A 17,536-nucleotide genomic window follows, 5' to 3' on the forward strand; every position below is an offset into this window, starting at 1 on the left:
ACTCTGTACTGAACCTAGCATAAAAGTATGTGGGTCTGTTTCTTTGGGCCTTCATTTCCTTAAGAAGATTCTTGTGACATGTAAAACTTATATTAAATAAATGTGTGCTTTTCTCCTGTTAATCTTTGCCCTTTTAATTTTCAGACTCAGCCTGGGACCCTAGCTGGGTCAAGAAAAACCTTTTTCCTTCCTTACACTGTTTAACCTAGCTTACATTTTATTAAAAAAACTAATTCCATTTTATTAATAGTATTTGATGATGATATTTTTCAAGTAATAGATTTTCCCCAATTACTTAATAAAAAATATAAATTAAGATAGAATATAACAGATGAGATCCAAATCCCTAACTTATATAAGGGTGGCATTCATTTTGGAGGGGAATTATGTATTTTTTAAAACAATTATATATCTTAAAAAATAATTTATCTGGAGAAGCACTATTACTGGGATTTACTTTCTTCCTGACTTCAATGAGTCCAAATACATTTCTGGGGAAGCTCTAGTCCAACAGATTGACAGCCTTAAACAGAAGGCAATTCAGTATAGGTTCTAAGAGCTCCGTTTGCATTAACTCATGTAATCCTCACAACCACCCTATTGGTTTTTTTTTTTACAGGCACAGAATGCATTTAAGTAATCTGCCCAAGGCTAGAAAGCAACAAAGCAACAAGGATATGAAGCCAGATAGCCTAACAGTCCAAACTCTTAACCAGTATGCTATACCTTTAGAAAAATTACTTTCTAAATCTCTTCTAGAAAGTAGTGACACAAGTGTGATCTTTTTTTAACTTCCTTTTTATTTATTTTTTGATCCTACTTTCCTAGCCATTTTATGCTAAGGGAGACCACCCATAAGCATACTACTGAAAAGACAAAGAAGCATGATCCAGAAATCTCTAATTTGTCAGTTACGACTTCAAAACAGAAATCTTGTCATCAACTATTCTTCATAACCGAAGCTGTGAAAATATAGTACAATTCTCGCTAAAATTATGAAATTGCTAGATACTTTTTAAAAAGCATCCTTCAACTTCCTTCCTGTTTGGCCCAGCAAATCTTTCATATCGTCACAATCAAAGACACAAATGATTGTGACTCTCTGTGATTACCTAAGGCCATATAAAGTATTCACTCATAATCACTGGTTTAACTGTAACATGGCAGAAACTTGGAAATCGAAAAACCCTCTAACCACATGACACCTATTTAGTCCCTTACTCTTGGAAACACCAACAATCCTCTTCTCTTCTTTATCCTCCCTCTCTAAATGAATACATGTTTCTGGTTCTGTGGTGTCTGGGAGAATGATTAATTACATTCTCCAACTTACTTACAAAGCAGCTAAAACAAAAAGAGGTCAATGAGACAAAAAAAAGTTAAAAAAGTTATCAAGTTAAATTGTGCCTATGAAAGTTAAGGGGAATATCTTGATCCTACTTAGGACAACGTTATCTCACTGATACAGCAGTCTTGCCAATCTTAGCGTTTTGATCTATCCCTTCTCTCCCAAACAGTAATGCACAACTGGATGTCCTTTCACATTAGTGCCAAATTAATGTCAGATGCAGAGCAGAGATCTGCAGCTGAATTAAAAACAAGGCCTTGGCATGATCTATAAAATCTATACCAAAGTGAAATGAACAAAACATCTGAATTCCTATCAGATACTAATAGAAATGCTAAGAAAACCAATCTGTACTCTGGTCTGGGCAAATAAGAGCAGACTATTACTTTCAGCTGTAAATACCATATTTTAGAGGGACCAATGGCCTGGAGTGTATCAAGAACAAAAATAAAGGGTTTTGAATCTATATCACACGTGAAACAGAAGAAATGAGTAAATTTAGTATATGCCTGTGTGCACTGTTAGATGTGGGCGTGGGTCTAGAAAGCATGATGATACATGAAGAAGACTGAATGTTAAAGAAAATCGGATTTATTTATTGTGCCTCCAGAAGGAAGAGCCAGGAATGGAAGGGACAGTGAGATTCTTTAGAGTACAGAGCTTCTTACTGAATACAAGTATCAGATAATAACTTGAGCAGCCAACATTGGGATACACTGAGGTGACAGTACGTTTCCCATCACTGAAGCTGTCTGTCATATGTCACAGATATTATAGAGGTGATTGACATTTTTAGTAGACAGCTAGACCAGATGATTTCCTGGGGTCCCTTTCATCTCTAATATGCCAAGACTCTAAAATGCTATACATGTTCTCTTTCCTTCTGGCTCAATTTTTTGTTTTTATCTTCCCCTTATTTAATCTTTTACCCACTTCCCTCTACTAATAATCATCTCAGCCATGCAGTCAGCCTCCTAAAGTAAGTTTGTTTTTCTTTCATCTCACAAATAAACATCTTTGATGAGTAAGAAACACCACAAGAAAGCCACTTAAGTAGAAGTGCTTCCTCAAGTTAACTCCCTTAAAAGTGAGTCCCTTTCATCATGAATTCCAAAGGAAACAATTACAAACTATGATAAAAATTATGAGAAAGTGAAACTGAGAGTTAAGACAAATGCATATGCAAAATACACATTTAGTATGTTTGATCATGTCCTCATGTATGATGAAAAAGTTGATCTACTCTTCTTTAAGTGCTTTGGGTATCTGATCTAGATTAGGAAATGTATTAACTAGTCAGGGCACAAAGGAACTTACAAATCTGAATAAACTCAGACTGGTTGTTATTCTTCTGTTATTTGCAGGTAAATAATAATAATAAAAAAAAAACTCCAGTAAATTGGCAACCTCCACAAAATCTGCCAATAGTATATGTGAACAGCCAAACTTCAAAGTTCTTATCATTCAGACAAATTCTAGGTAACTACTATTTACATTTTATTTTAACAAAGAAATTTCCCCTGATCTTGTCCTACAAAACGAAAAGCCATGAAATACAAATACAGTAACCAAAAGAATAGGGTAAGGATGAATATCAAATATTGGTGTTCTAGGGGCGCATGGGTGCCTCAGTCAGTTAAACATCTGCCTTCAGCTCAGGTCATGATCCCGGAGTCCCTGGATGGAGACCCACATTGGGCTCCCCACTGGGCAGGGAGTCTGCTTCTCCCTCTCCCTCTGACTGTGGCTCCCCCCAGCTTGTGCTTGCTCTCTTTCTCTCTCAAATCAATAAATAAAATCTTTTTAAAAAAATAAATATTGGTGTTTTAGTTAATATTAGTGCCTTCACACAAAACTAAATAGGACTTTGCTTCAGAAGAAAAAAATAAGGCAAAGAGTAGAAATCAAAGGCTTACAGACTTTGATTCAGACAGCATGACCTTTCCAACAATGAGAGCTAACAATGGATCATTTATAGGAAACTCCCTAGCACTAGTGCAGTGAAGAGGCTGGGAAACCATCTTTCCAGGAGCTGCAAAATAGAATCCTATTACGGTAAAAGAGTCCTTCTAATTCTAAAATTCCCAGATTATTTTTATTATTATTACCTTTCCCACTCTGGAAAATCTTCAAGACTCTGTCTTGTAAATGTCACCAAGCCAGTAGGTTCTACAAAAGCAATAAAAAAAAGAAAAAACAAAACCAAACAAAACAAAACCCAAAAGAAGTTTGATTTTGCAAAGATTATATACATTCAGTAAAAACTGGGCCTAACAATGGTTATAAAACTAATGGGAAAAATACCAAGCTTAGTGTTAAAATACAACAGAAGACTGATTTAAAATAATATTACTCTTATAGTAGGAACTCTTTCTGCAAAATAGTAAGCCCCCATTAAAACACAAAACTATACAAACAGCACAATGGTACTTACTGGTAAAGTTTTCTAAACTGAATACATTTGTAAAAAGTCATTGAAAAAAAGGTGCATTAATGAGTGTAGCTTATACAACAAAGACAAAACTGAATTTAATCTGTAGACTCCTCAAAGAAAGGTCTTAAACTTTCAACTAAAGATTGGTGAATATATAAACATTTATGCATTTTACAATAAAATAAAATGTCTGTGATTAAAAAAGAAAATTGTTGGCATGCCCTTCGGAGTTGACAAAGGTAAATCCTGGGCTTAGATGACATGCAATTGCTCTACTTACAAGGCATCTTAGCTGGAAGGAGGAATTACTGGGTTCTAAGAGGTTAGAGAAGAAAGATGACATAGTTTTTAAGGAGGAATAGATATGAGGGGATCAAAATGCAATATATTTTAGAGGAAGGTGATCCTTCTTTGTTTGGTTTATTTTTTTTTCCTAACTAGTGGCAAAGGCAACAAATAAATCAGTAGGCCAAAAGTAATTTGATTCAAATCAAAGAACAAACTAAAAAGGCCAGGCCACTTTTGTTTTCTTCTGTTAAAAAAAAAAAAATGCAAGCAAGAAAGAGAAAAGCTATTAAGCAAAGAGAGATATGTCAGGAACTATTAGTGATAATGGTGGCAGAGACCCAATGAAAGCTTGACAACCATTTCATTCCTCTGGATGATTCCACATTTCTCTACTCTCAATCACAAGCAGTAATAACACAAAAATCATATGGAATAATTAGAGTAGAACATTAACGGGTGACTTTTATTAATATGGGTTATAAAATATGCTTAAGATTTCCTTAAGAAATTTCTCTAAGGCAAATAGATAATATATTTAAAACTTACACAAGATCAAACAATTCAAACACCAGAGAAACAATTCCATTAATAAAAAATTAATGTCAATATCATCATTCAGTAACTTAACAGGTAAGTAAGAATATTAAATGTCCTTCATATATACTAAGAGGTCCCAAAAGAAATTCCTAAATGAGTAACACTAGCAAAGCCAGAAAAAAGGCAGACCATGGCTCTTTCAGTATAATTAAAACAAAAATACTTAGCATTCTTATCGCCTTTCTTCCATAAAAAGGTAACTTTTACAATAGAATAGGTTATTTTAGTTAATCAAGTATTTCCCTTAATAAAAGCATAAAACAAACTGCATATGAATCAATTTTTTAATACTCCATCTATAAGGTACTTTATCTAAAACTATACTAAAAATAATTCAGAAGGCCCTTGAAAATCTTTCAACTTCAAGATCCTCATTAAAAATATAAACATTTGAGGGGCGCCTGGGTGGCTCAGTGGGCTAAAGCCTCTGCCTTCAGCTCAGGTCATGATCTCAGGATCCTGGGATTGAGCCCTGCATCGGGCTCTCTGCTAAGCAGAGAGCCTGCTTCCTCCTTTCTTTCTCTGCCTGCCTCTCTGCCTACTTGTGATCTCTGTCTGTCAAATAAATAAATAAATAAAATAAACATTTGACAACACTGAAAAGTTGGTCTTGATGGAATTACGTTTTATCAATTCTAAAAGGCACATTAACTTCTAAAACTGGGATATGTCTTTCACAACAGAAGGTATCTAGCCATTGCCACTGGTTTAGATTAAAGTTGAATTTTTCCAGAGAAGATGTGCATCTTCTTCTGCACTCATCTGGGAGCACCATAAACCTGAGATCAGTGTGAATTAAATCCACTATTGCAGGCTTTTGTGGGTCACACTGATAATATGACTTCAGACTCCAAACTTGAGGCTTGTGGTTCAAATTCTCAGGGGAGGTTCTTTTGTTTCTTCTCTAGCCAGTGCCATGGTTGACACTGGTAGTTTCTTTGTTTTCCCTTTTTTGCACAAGTTAATTTCTCATCTATCCTTAGACTGAAGGTACAGATCCTTGGTATCTCAGCTTTGTAAGAGGTATCCTATGACTCCCCATCCTGAATATTTTTTCCTTCTTAGTTGTACATAACATAATGACACTTTTTACCATCTACAATATCCTAGATTTGATGAAATATTGTTTAAATAGGTTTCTATAGTTTCTATTAAGTAGACTTCGGGCCTCCTATATAAATTGATCATTAACTTGCAAACCTCTTTTATTCCACAAAGTATTTCCTCCTTAAGCCTGTAGCTTTACATCCTAAAAACTTACAACATGTGTTGCTATATTTCACAAAAAACTAAGTTACCATGTACAATGAAAAAGCCAGAAAATAAATGTCTAATTATAATTTTTCTTTTTCAGCCTAATTCCTAATACTTATGATGGTTTATAAATTTCTAGTTGAAAAAAAATTAGCATTTTCCCTCAAAGCAAATAAAATTCTAAAACTTAGGCAAATTAGCTTTTAGAGAAGACATACTTGATTTGACTCTAAGGACAGAAAAATAAATTCTGAATTACTTAGGTATAATAATGGAATGCATTCTATTTAGTAAAACAAATTCAGAATAACAAAAAATGTACTCATCTTTCTAACAAATTATTACAAATTCTAATTTGGCTTTATGTCTCATAAACCCAAATCAGCCTTCATTCCCTTTATTATTTCATTCAGTATAGAGATCAAAACTAGAAATAAATAAGCTAAGAAATAAATAACCCTCCATCAAAGAAGCATGATTTATCTTTTAAATATCAACATTTGGAAAACTGATTCCTTTCCAAAACTCTAAAAAATGTTCAATAGCAATACCTGCAAAAATAAAAAATGCAAAGTCTACTATAATGGGAAATTATATACTAAAGGAAGAATATGAGAATATTGACCTTAAAATTAGTCAAAAATGTGCTTTAAGACAATCTGACAACCTGAATGACCGTAACTGAAAAGAACTCATTTCAGTTGAACAGAGTTGATCTGCTCCAGTTAACAAAAGCAAACTTTAAGATGTTCTGGTTTCCCTTATAACTGATTTGTAGGAAAGGCCACCCGCTGGTAATAGCTAACATATATTAATCACGTAATTTCTCACTTAATATTTTAGAACTATCCTATGAGGTAACCGATCATTATTCTTTTATTCTACCAACAAGGAAACTGAGACTTTAGAGGTGTTAAGAAACTTGTCTGTGGTCACCCAGCTCCTAGGGTAAGAGTAGTAATAATGATCTATTATTAGCTAGTAATAGTAACTTCCAGTACAGGTTAGACATTTATCACCACTGCCTCAGGTTATGATTCGTTTCTGGAAAACAAGATGGTTAAGGTCCAAAAGAAAAAGAAACATATAAACACTAAGTACAACACTGTTTTATAAGAATTCTACAAAGTGTGAAGGGATGAGGAAAAAAAAAGAGAGGGATGAGTAGGAAGGTAACACATAGGTTGTCCTCTGTAAATAAATGAATTGTTAATAATCAATGCCTCTTTAAGTAAAGAACACCCAAAATGTATTTCCTGGTCAATATACTTTCTTTTCAAAGTACTAATTTACTGTTTTTCATTCATGAAAACCTATCAAATCATGTTCTGCTGGTCTAACTTCAGAGTACATAAAACTCACACGTATTCATAGTATGCATTTAATGTATGTAACATGCATAAAATCTAGATTATAATACTGAATTATTTGGTTTGGGCAGGAAAGTGTAGTTGGAACACAAAATATTTCTGACCTGCCACTTAATCTGAACCATCTGCGTCAGTGATAAAAACTGTATTAAGAATGAAAGGAATTTACTTTTCTCTGTGACTCTTCTAAAGTAGCAGAAGAGTGTTTTAAGCTTCTCTGGTTTCCTTGATGAACGTCCTTCAAACAACCTGAAAAAGACCAAATAAAGAAAATAAAAAAGAGTGATCTCAAATGCCTTAATGATTCACAAACAACTAAATATATTAGTACCGAGTAAAGGAAGGCAATCCTGTAATGACAGAGAACTGGAAAACCAGATTCCAACGGTATCTGGAGAAGACTAAAACCAACTAGAACCAAGGCTTCTTAAAAGTTGTTCGAGTCAGATGGCACTCTCTAGCAACCACATTTCTCCCATCTATCTTCCTCCAGGGAGAAGGCACCATCTGGCCCCCCAAAGTCAATTAGGCCAGTGAGATAATGCTCAATCATTTTCCCAATGGCAAATACTAATAATTCATAATATTACTAGGTAGTTAAATCAATGAACAAAAATGGTACATGAAAAAAAAAATCCCCACAATTTTGTTGGGGGAGGGATGGCAATGGGTGGTTAGGACCCTGACAAGCAGGTATGACACAGTATTTAGGGACTCACCAATCTTTGGTAATTAAACAGATATACCCTCTGCACAGTAATCAAAACAATGCCTACTCATCTAGTTTCCAGCAACCTGGACTTACACTACTTAATTTAGTCTTCTTTGAAATGACGTGGCATTGTTAATGGTAAAACATAATGCAATTTATCCTCAGGAAAGAAAAGCAGGGCTTTGGAAGCATATGACCTAAATAGGGAGTTCGCTAAAGGATTTCAAACACAAAAGAATGCTTTAGGCATAAGATCTAGCTTTCCAAAGGCATTTAAAAATTATGAAGAGATTCTGCAGCTATAAATGATGAGGAATTATTTATCGGCCTCTAGTTATATACTCTGGCTTTACAACCAGAAACCCTTCAAGTAAAAGTTCACTTTAATAAGTGACGAAATGGGTACAATTTTTCATTATTAGAAAAGCAAGCTTATGTAACTATGCAGAGAGGGAAACGTTAATTTCATGAGAAAATCCTATTGAGCAACTGAAATGAATTAGGGAAAGGGAAGGAAATGTAGATTTCAAATGATCCTGTTTTCAATGATCTGAAATTCTGTATTTAGGGTCAATTTCTGAGAAAACAGTTTATGTGAATACTTATTTCCTGAAAAGAATACCAATGTCAGAAAAGTATTTTAACCAAATTTAAAATTGAATGGACTTAAAAAATAAATAAAATAAAATTGAACTGATTTTTAAAAACAGCTTAAGAGTTCCTGTATGGGGGTGTCTGGGTGGCTTGCTTGGTTAAGTGTCTGACTCTTGATTTCAGCTCAGGTCATGATCTCAGGTTGTGACATAAAGCCCTGAGTTGGCTCTGTGCTGGGCATGGAGTCTGCTTAAGATTCTCTCTCTCCCTCTGCCCCACACCTCTTAAAAATGAGACCCTGTATGGTCATTTTTACTCATTTAAAAGAACTTACTTTACTAAAATGTTTATTACAAATACTCTTAAAATCCACTGCCTGCTGAAAGAAAGGATCTTTGAGAGCACAGGTTTTAGCTTGGTTTCTTATGTAATATGTCAACCAGGATAGAGTTTATTTAAATCAAAATGATAGTCAAAATGAAGAAGCCACCTGGTAGTTTAATTAAACATCCAGTATCAAATAAATGTGATTTACTAAATGAGTATCTTGGGAACCACTGCAAAATCCCTTTCTAGGTTTACTACTTAGTAGAGGGAAACAGTATGAATATAAAGGCAGCCATCACCTTTTCTTAGAGATGAACTGATATACTACATAATCCAAGTAAAGTTCCTCTTCCACAGAACTACTGTGTAGTAAGGAAAAAAGTAGTTGTTATCCTTAAGAAATAATTCTCCCCAAAATAAAAAGCATCCCTGCCTCATATTTGTGGTCAGTTGTTTGTAAAATCACATTGAAGTTCATATATTTCATAACCACGATGACAAATTAGTAAGCCTAAGAGCCTCTTAGGACTGTAGATTTATTACCCTAGCAATATTGACTTTCCTGGAAGATTATAGGGCAGTTGTTATCACCTACTACAAATGAGCACCCATTGTTTATCTTGTAGGTTCTAACCTTATCAGTACAAAGTCAAGCAGAATCTCAAGGTATTGTTTATTTGTCACTCCAAGCCCAATTTCAAATCATTATGTAACCAAATATGCTTTCCCATGTTCCTGATGGAGCAGGAAGTGCCATGTGAGGTGGGAGGAATAAAAGACAAAGAAGGAACCAAAAAATCAGGGAAGATGAAGCAGGTTTAAAACCCTTGCATGAAGTCTAAAATTCCACAAGAGTGAAGTCTGAAAGTATTATGCAGAGCCACCCAAATGAAATCAATTATCCTGGTGTGAAAACTACATAAAAACACAGGTAACAACATGAGTGAATATCACCAGAGTGATATAATATCTGAGAGACAGTATCTAGGGGGAGGAAGAAGACAAAGAGACCTAGAAATGAGCTCCAAGAAAGGACAGGGACAAAAAGATGAGGCTGAGGGGCACCTGGGTGGCTCAGTGGGTTAAGCCTCTGCCTTCAGTTTAGGTCATGATCTCAGGGTCCTGGGATCGAGCCCCACATCGGGCTCTCTGCTCAACAGGGAGCCTGCTTCTGCACCCCGCCCCCACCTCTCTGCCTACTTGTGATATCTGTCAAATAAATAAATAAAATCTTAAAAAAAAAAAAAAGATGAGGCTGACAAGGCAGAGAGAGAGAGACTAACAGAGATGGGGCTGGAGAGAGAGGGAAGGAAGAGGGATAGAAATGCACACAGATTTTAAGTCAACCAGAAATAGAGACTCAGAGAATGAAACCTTATAATAACCAAGCACCATGAAATATTTTAAATTCTCAGCAATTTTTTAAAAAAGATTTATTTATTTGACAGAGATCACAAGTAGGCAGAGAGGTGGGGGGGGGGGGGGATGCTGAGAGGGAGGGAAGCAGGCTTCCCGCTGAGCAGGGAGCCAGATGCAGGGCTTGATCCCAGGACCCTTGGATCATGACCTGAGCTGAAGGCAGAGGCTTTAACCCACTGAGTCATCCAGGTGCTCTCAACAATTTTTCTTTTACTTTCTTTCTTCCTTCCTTCCTTTCTTTCTTTCTTTCTTTTTTTAAAGATTTTATTTATCTACTTGAGAGAGAATGAGTGAGAGAGAGCATGAGAAGACATTTTGGCATTTAACTGAGTATTATAGAGTATTTTAAAAAGCAAACAGAAAAAGCCAGTCAGGAAACCTCGCTTTTGTTCTAAACAAAACTTTTTATTTTCAATGAAATAAGTCAATCAAGGGTCAGATACTTATTAACTGATGTTTTTCTTTCCTTACATATAAAGAAAATCATAGTTTAATAAAATCTTTCCCTTAATAGTATATTGGTAACATTACTGGAATTGAATTCTAGGCACACACACACACCCTCATGTGATTTCAAGTTAAGGATTAATCCCATTAGTACACAGTAAATCAAACTCAAAGCACTGTAACCTCCACTTTAAAACAGATGCAAATGATAATCTGGAACCTAGCCACAAAGTCATTCTTGGCTCTTCTGTGAAGCAATCTGCCATATGGCCCCAACAGCACTTTCAATCCAGGGAAGAGGCAGATGTAAAAGCCTCCTGGGCTGACCACTGCTGCAACCCACAATTAATCTCTGACCATCAGTTTCTAAGCAATCTCAGAAGCATCAATGCTAATCACATTGGAAGCCTTTATATGAATGTTTAGGCCCTGAAAGGCAAGCAGGGGAAAAGGTCAGGGATATTTAACATAACTAAGCAGAGCTGGAAGAACACAACAATAAATAAAAACAGGAAGACTTATTCAATTTATTGACGTCAACCTCCCACCACATACTCTTAACCATTTTTCTTATTCAATCAACTAGCTAGCCATAGCCCTTCTGAGGCTAACTACACTCACATACACACACAACTCCCAACTGCCAGAACTATCATCATAAATAGCAACTAGGCAAAAAAGACAACACCACCACAACAAAATGCTCCATAATCAGTTTATCAAATGGCTCATCAAATTAGGTACTTGATCTTTCATAAGTCACATGAAAAAGGGGAACTTTTGGTTGTTTTCCACTTCTGGAGCACACTCAAGAGCATTTTGCTCAAGAGGAAGTAAGACATAATAAATGAGCACTGACTGTGAACAGAACACAGTATCCAGGTCCCAGTTCTGTTGACAAGTCATTTACTCTCACTAAACCTATCAGTATAGAGGGTTCCCTACCTAGAAACTACCGTTGATAGAATCAAAGTAAACTGTCAATAGACAGCATTAGTGATCATATATAGTCATCATTCCTCGTGTTTTTTTGTTTTGTTTTGTTTTTGCTAGTTTAGGCTTATTAAATACATACCATCTCAGTGCAGCCAAGTGCTGACATCCTGGCTGCTAGGATTGCCTAAAACAATTGTAGAGACTACCACAGGATTTACTTGCACTTAATTAATTTTCAACTTTCTGGTGACCAAAAGAATATCCATCAACCAGAAGACAGGAATATGCTTGTATTCAAATTTTCAATAGATTAAGCTCTCATTTGGTGAAAATGCTATTGGGATACTATGAGTTTAAATCTTTCATGGTCACTCTGGACTGACAAATGACTTTCATTTTACAGACTGAGAATTATTTCTAAGGATAGTTTTAGTTTCTGATTAGCTATGATGTAAGAAGTATTAACCTAATTAATCTGAATAATTATTCAAACGGAGGCCGGATAGCGGAATGGTTAAGGGACACAGCTTCTAGAGGAATACTTTATCCTGAGTTTGAATCCCAGTTGTACCAGCTAACTTAGGGAAGTAATCTACCCTCTCTAAGCTTCCATCCTCTCATCTGAAAAATGAAAAAAATAATACCTAATTTATAAATTTGACATATTATGTAAAAAAATAACAGCATGGTGACTGATCATAGCAAGTACTTAATAAACATTAGGTATTGTTATTAAGAATTATTGTCATGCAAAAAAAAATTCTCATGCCCAGCAAAGAAATCACCATTCATTTACATAAAATGCTTCCATTGTTCAAATCCATATTCCCTTCATTAAGAAAAATAGCTCAGCCTCTTTTCCCATCAAACCTAACATGCTGACGTTCAGAGCCAACCAGCTCAAATTTCAGAATAAATGACCCTGCACAATGAAAAAGATAAACACACGCCTTTGCCAAGAAGTTCCAGTATTCCTCTGTCAGAAGTTTAGTTGAAAACCAATGATGCTTTAAAATGAACACATGTGAGGTTGCTCGGGTGGCTCAGTTGGTTAACCGTCTGCCTTTGGCTCAAGTCATGATCCCAGGGTACTGGGATGGAGTCCCACATCAGGCTCCTTGCTCAGTGGGGAGTCTGCTTCTCCCTCTTCTTGTGCTCCCCCTACTGTGCTCTCTTTCTCTCTTACTCATTCACTCTATCTCAAATAATAAAATCTTAAAAATAAAATAAATAAAATTAACACACGTTATAATTGATATAAAGCCTGGTAATTGTGGCAGGAAATGGGAAGTCACAAAAGCCAAGGCTTCCCAAGACCACCTCTACCTGTCACCCATTCCAAACCCGAGGTCTATTTTACTGTTGAGGAAAGAATGCTCTCAATGTAGCAGGGGCCCAACTTTTAGAGCACCCTGTGGACTTGTTTCTCTTACATGCTGAATGGGCAGTGATGGGGAAGGGGAGGTTATGATACTGTGTCTATGGGGCTACAGTTAGGAAGAAGCTAGCTGTTTAAGACAGGCTCAAGAAATTTGTAGGAGTCCAACCTCAAACTCAAATTACAAAAATCATCCACTCTTTTTATTAACTTTGTCTTCTGCTCCATTTCTGATGATTGACTTGTAACTATTTTTCTTCTGATTATAAAAGTAATATATGTTTATTATAAACAATTTCAAAAATATAGAAAAGGATGAAAAAAAAGCATTAAATATGATTATCTCACTACCCAATGGTAATCATACTTTTATTCATTTTCTTGTCAGTCCATTTTCCATGCTCATACATGTACTAATGTGAACACAAAGATACAATTAATAGACACAGATATTTTAACATAATTGAGATATTCCACATATAACTTTTTAATACTTATTAAAGATTACAATTGCTAATTCTTTTTTTTAAAGATTTTGTTTGTTTGTTTGAAAGAAAGAGAACAAGGGGAGGAGTAGAGGGAGAGGGATAAGCAGACTGTACGCTGAGTGTGGAGTCAGGCATGGAGCATGATCCCAGGAGCCTGAGATCACAACCTAAGTGGAACTCAAGAGTCAGATGCTCCAGCTCAACCAGCTGAGTCACCCCTACAACTGCTATTTCTAATCATGCTTAACCTTCTGCTCCCTTTCTGTGCTTTTTCTTATTTTAACCAATAAGGTATGTATATTTGTAGTTATCCAGAGAGCTTTTAGCTTTTCTAAGAAAAGGGCTATAAATATTTAACCAAGATATCTGACTGAAGTTATTTGTGAAGAGCTTAAACACCAAATTCTTTTTTTTTCTTTAAGTAAACTCTACACCCAACGTGGGGCTGAAGCTCACCATCCCAAGATTAAGACTAGCATGCTCTACCAACTTAGCCACCCATGTGCCCCTAAATACTGAATTCTTCATGGGTGAAACTTAATATCTACAATTTGTTTAAAAATATATATTTTTTTAAAGTGGGGTTGGATATGTGAAAACAGAGCAAAATAAAAAATTCTGTTAAATACTGAAGATGGATAAACATGGGTTCACAACACTGTTTTCTTTACTTTTTAGTATGTTTGAAAATATCCTTAACAGTTTTAAAAATAACTTCTTTGGGAAAAGATTAGCTCTCTTATATAACCTTAACTTAGTAAGAGAATGCACAGTTCTAATCTAAAAAATAAATTTAAGAGGTCTATAATTAAATCAAAGAATCAGTCTGAGAAAGGTTGGATCTAAGACATCAAAGGTTTATCTGAGAGACCATCAAGATACAAACATTAGCTGACTACTCATCCCATAGAAACAAACTGTAAGTGGTCGTGGAAACCCTAATTCTAAAGCATTTTTTTAAAGTAAGAATATATTTATTTATGTATTTATGTATTTATTTTTATTAACATATAATGTATTATTTGCTTCAGGGGTACTTGTCTGTGAATCATCAGCCTTACACAATTCACCGCACTCATCATAGCACATACCCTCCCCAATGAATTCTAAAGCATTATTAATTAGAGCTACTGCTTACCAAAAACCAAAACCAGAAAAATACTCATTTTTAATTTTTTTTAAATTTAAAATTTATAGTATCCCTGGTGATCCTGGAGCTGATCAAACATGTATTCCAAATAAACAGAAAGACCATTTACTCTACAGATCCTTATTATTAATATAACTAATACTCTTCATGGAAACAGATAATTACATTTCTACAAAATTAAATTTCCACTGTTTACTTACATACAAAATTTGACCATTTCCTTTCTATATTAAAAAAAAAAAAAAACAAACCTGCAAGAGATGCAAAGCCCTTAACTATGAACAGAAAAAAATTCTTAAATAATTTCTCAAATAAGCAAAAAAATTATAGTTAATAAACAGGTTCTTTACACAATTACAATTATAGATACCAATGTTCTTTGTTTTCTCTCAGTCCTATCCCAAATACTAAAGAAATCAAAGGCAAAAACTTGAATTATATATTGCTTAAAAATCAAACACTTCCTAATTCCTATGGATAAGATGCAGTTTGAAAAATAAAGAATGGTAGACTAAGAACTAAGGGTCTAAGTTTTCATCCTAGCACTCTACCACTAATCAATTTCTCTAGTACTTCATCTGTAAAACGTATTTTCATTCACTTGATGTGGATTTACTGAAGGCCTATAATGCATGAAACTTAATGAAAGACCCCTGGCCCCACTGATGGGGCACCTGGGTGGCTCAGTCAGCCAAATGTCCAACTCTTGATTTCGGCTCAGGTCACAATCTCAGTGTTGTGAGAGATCGAGCACCACATTAGGCTCAACAGTCAAGAGGGAGTCTGCTTGAGATTCTCTCTCTCCCTCTGCCCCTCACCCAGCTCTCTCTCTCTCTTCTCAAATAAATCAATCTTAAAAAAAAAAAAATCCTTGTCCCCACTGAAAGGATGAAACAAACAACTGTAACAAAGTAGTGTAGGTGGTACAGTAGGAAAAGTAGAGAACACTGAAGGTACATGCCTGGTTGTACCCCAGATGCCTCCTTTCACCCACTCATCAATCCAGTCCGTCACCATCACAATGACTTGCCCTTCAAACGTCACCATATCTCCATCATGACCACTACACGATCCCAGCTTTCTGGTGTATTGCAATATTGCAACATCCTCTCCAACTGGTTAAACTCATTGTATCATGGCCCTTCTTCACTCAGTACCCACACTGTAGTCAGAATAAACTTTTGAAAATGTTAATCTGATCAAATACATCAGCTTTCTCCTCCTCTCATACCAAATCCTTTAATGAGTTTCTATTGCCTTAACAAGGCCTAGTAGGCACAGCAGGATTGCCTACTGGCCCCCATCTCCTTCTGCAACTTGTTCTCTCTCTCTGTGCTGCATCCACACTATCTTCTTTCAGTCCCTGGAAATATCATGTCCTTTTTATCACAGTGCCTTTGTACATGCTGCACCCCCTGCCCAGAATGTAATCATCTCTCCTTTTCTCCTTGGTAAAACTTCTACTCACGCTTTCATACTTAGTTCAAAAGTTATTTCTTCAAGAAAGGTTTCCTTTATTAAACTATATCCTTTCTAATAAAGTATCATAATGCTATATACCTCTCCCTGATGTAACAGAGGTACACACACACCTTCACAGGAACCCAAAAGAGTAGCAAACCTATCCTGGCAGGATCAGAGCTCAGTTAGTGATACATGAACTGCTGCTTGAAGAAGGTATAAAATTGTGGATGAAAGAAAGGCAGAGAAGTCAGAAACTGGTTCATCCCTTCTCTTGTAACCCTCAAGGCACTTAACAAACTGTGGAGAATACTGTAATTGCTCACTATATGTTTGAACTAAATGACTAAATACTATTCTCTTAAAACATACTTAGCTTTAACATACTGACTCAGAATTAGGTTAACAACATTTTCCTCACAATTGGGATTTACAAAATCAAAGAGAACATAGTAAAATGATTATCTTTTGCTGGGATTTTAAATAAATTCTCTTACGCAGATGACATTATTTTTCATTGTTTCTCCACTCCTTCTTAGTGTTAATAATGGAGAGTAACCATATAATAACAAAGATTTTCATTGAATTTTAATTATCTTGCCTGCAAAATGGCAAAAATACCATTTAACTCACTGTATTATAAAGTTTAAATTAGATAATCTGACATAAAATGTTTGACCTATGGCAAATCCCTGAACAAATATTAGTTCCTTCCCACCTTCTCTATTTCACTTTTAAAGAGGTGTTCTCTGAAAACATACCGGTTGAAGTTAATGTCTGGGTAGCTAGAATACTCAGATTTCATCTTAGCATTTCGCCGTGGAAATGTGCAGAAGAAAGCATTAGCTAAAAGACTGGCAATCTGTTCCTGTGACATTGTGATGGAATGATTCATCTTCTGTTTCAGGAGCGGTATTGGCTGACAGAGGAAACAAAATATACAGACAAGAAGAACAATAATTAGTTTAGCAATTTTAAAAGCAGAGGCACCAAATTGCATTTGCTAAATTAAGGCAGGAATAATTTCAGGCCACTCTTGAATCCGTAAATCAGCAGTACTGTTGAAGTCAAGGGCAGTTCATCAAGGATGATTGGAAAAGTGTACTTGTTTGACAAACTGCAGATTTCTAATCAATAATAATGATAGTGAAGAGAACACAAACTGTTACTTATTAGCGGAAAACAAGATTGCTTTAGCAAGTAGGAAATAAAAACACATTATCCATGTAATGAAAAATTTAAACAAAAGATCAAACAAAAAAAATGCAACACTGAGTTTAGCTATTATTACATATGCTAAATTTTATTTTCACTTGTATGTATAATTGCCAGA

At 35.3% G+C, this 17,536-nt stretch overlaps 1 protein-coding gene across 4 annotated transcripts in view; it reads right to left on the reverse strand.

Annotated features, from left to right (window-relative positions):
- PARG (poly(ADP-ribose) glycohydrolase) overlaps positions 1-17,536 on the reverse strand; it is a 123,963-nt gene that overhangs the window by 48,619 nt on the left and 57,808 nt on the right. For all 4 annotated transcript variants that reach the window (XM_082718696.1, XM_082718693.1, XM_082718694.1 and 1 more), the window contains exons 9-11: positions 16,965-17,122; positions 7,461-7,540; positions 3,457-3,517 (exon numbers count right to left, since the gene is read on the reverse strand). In XM_082718696.1, the coding sequence (XP_082574822.1) occupies positions 3,457-3,517; positions 7,461-7,540; positions 16,965-17,122 (299 nt within the window). The remainder of the gene's footprint in view (positions 1-3,456; positions 3,518-7,460; positions 7,541-16,964; positions 17,123-17,536) is intronic.

This window comes from Mustela nivalis, assembly GCF_964662115.1.
Source record: "Mustela nivalis genome assembly, chromosome: 2".
Taxonomy (NCBI): domain Eukaryota; kingdom Metazoa; phylum Chordata; class Mammalia; order Carnivora; family Mustelidae; genus Mustela; species Mustela nivalis.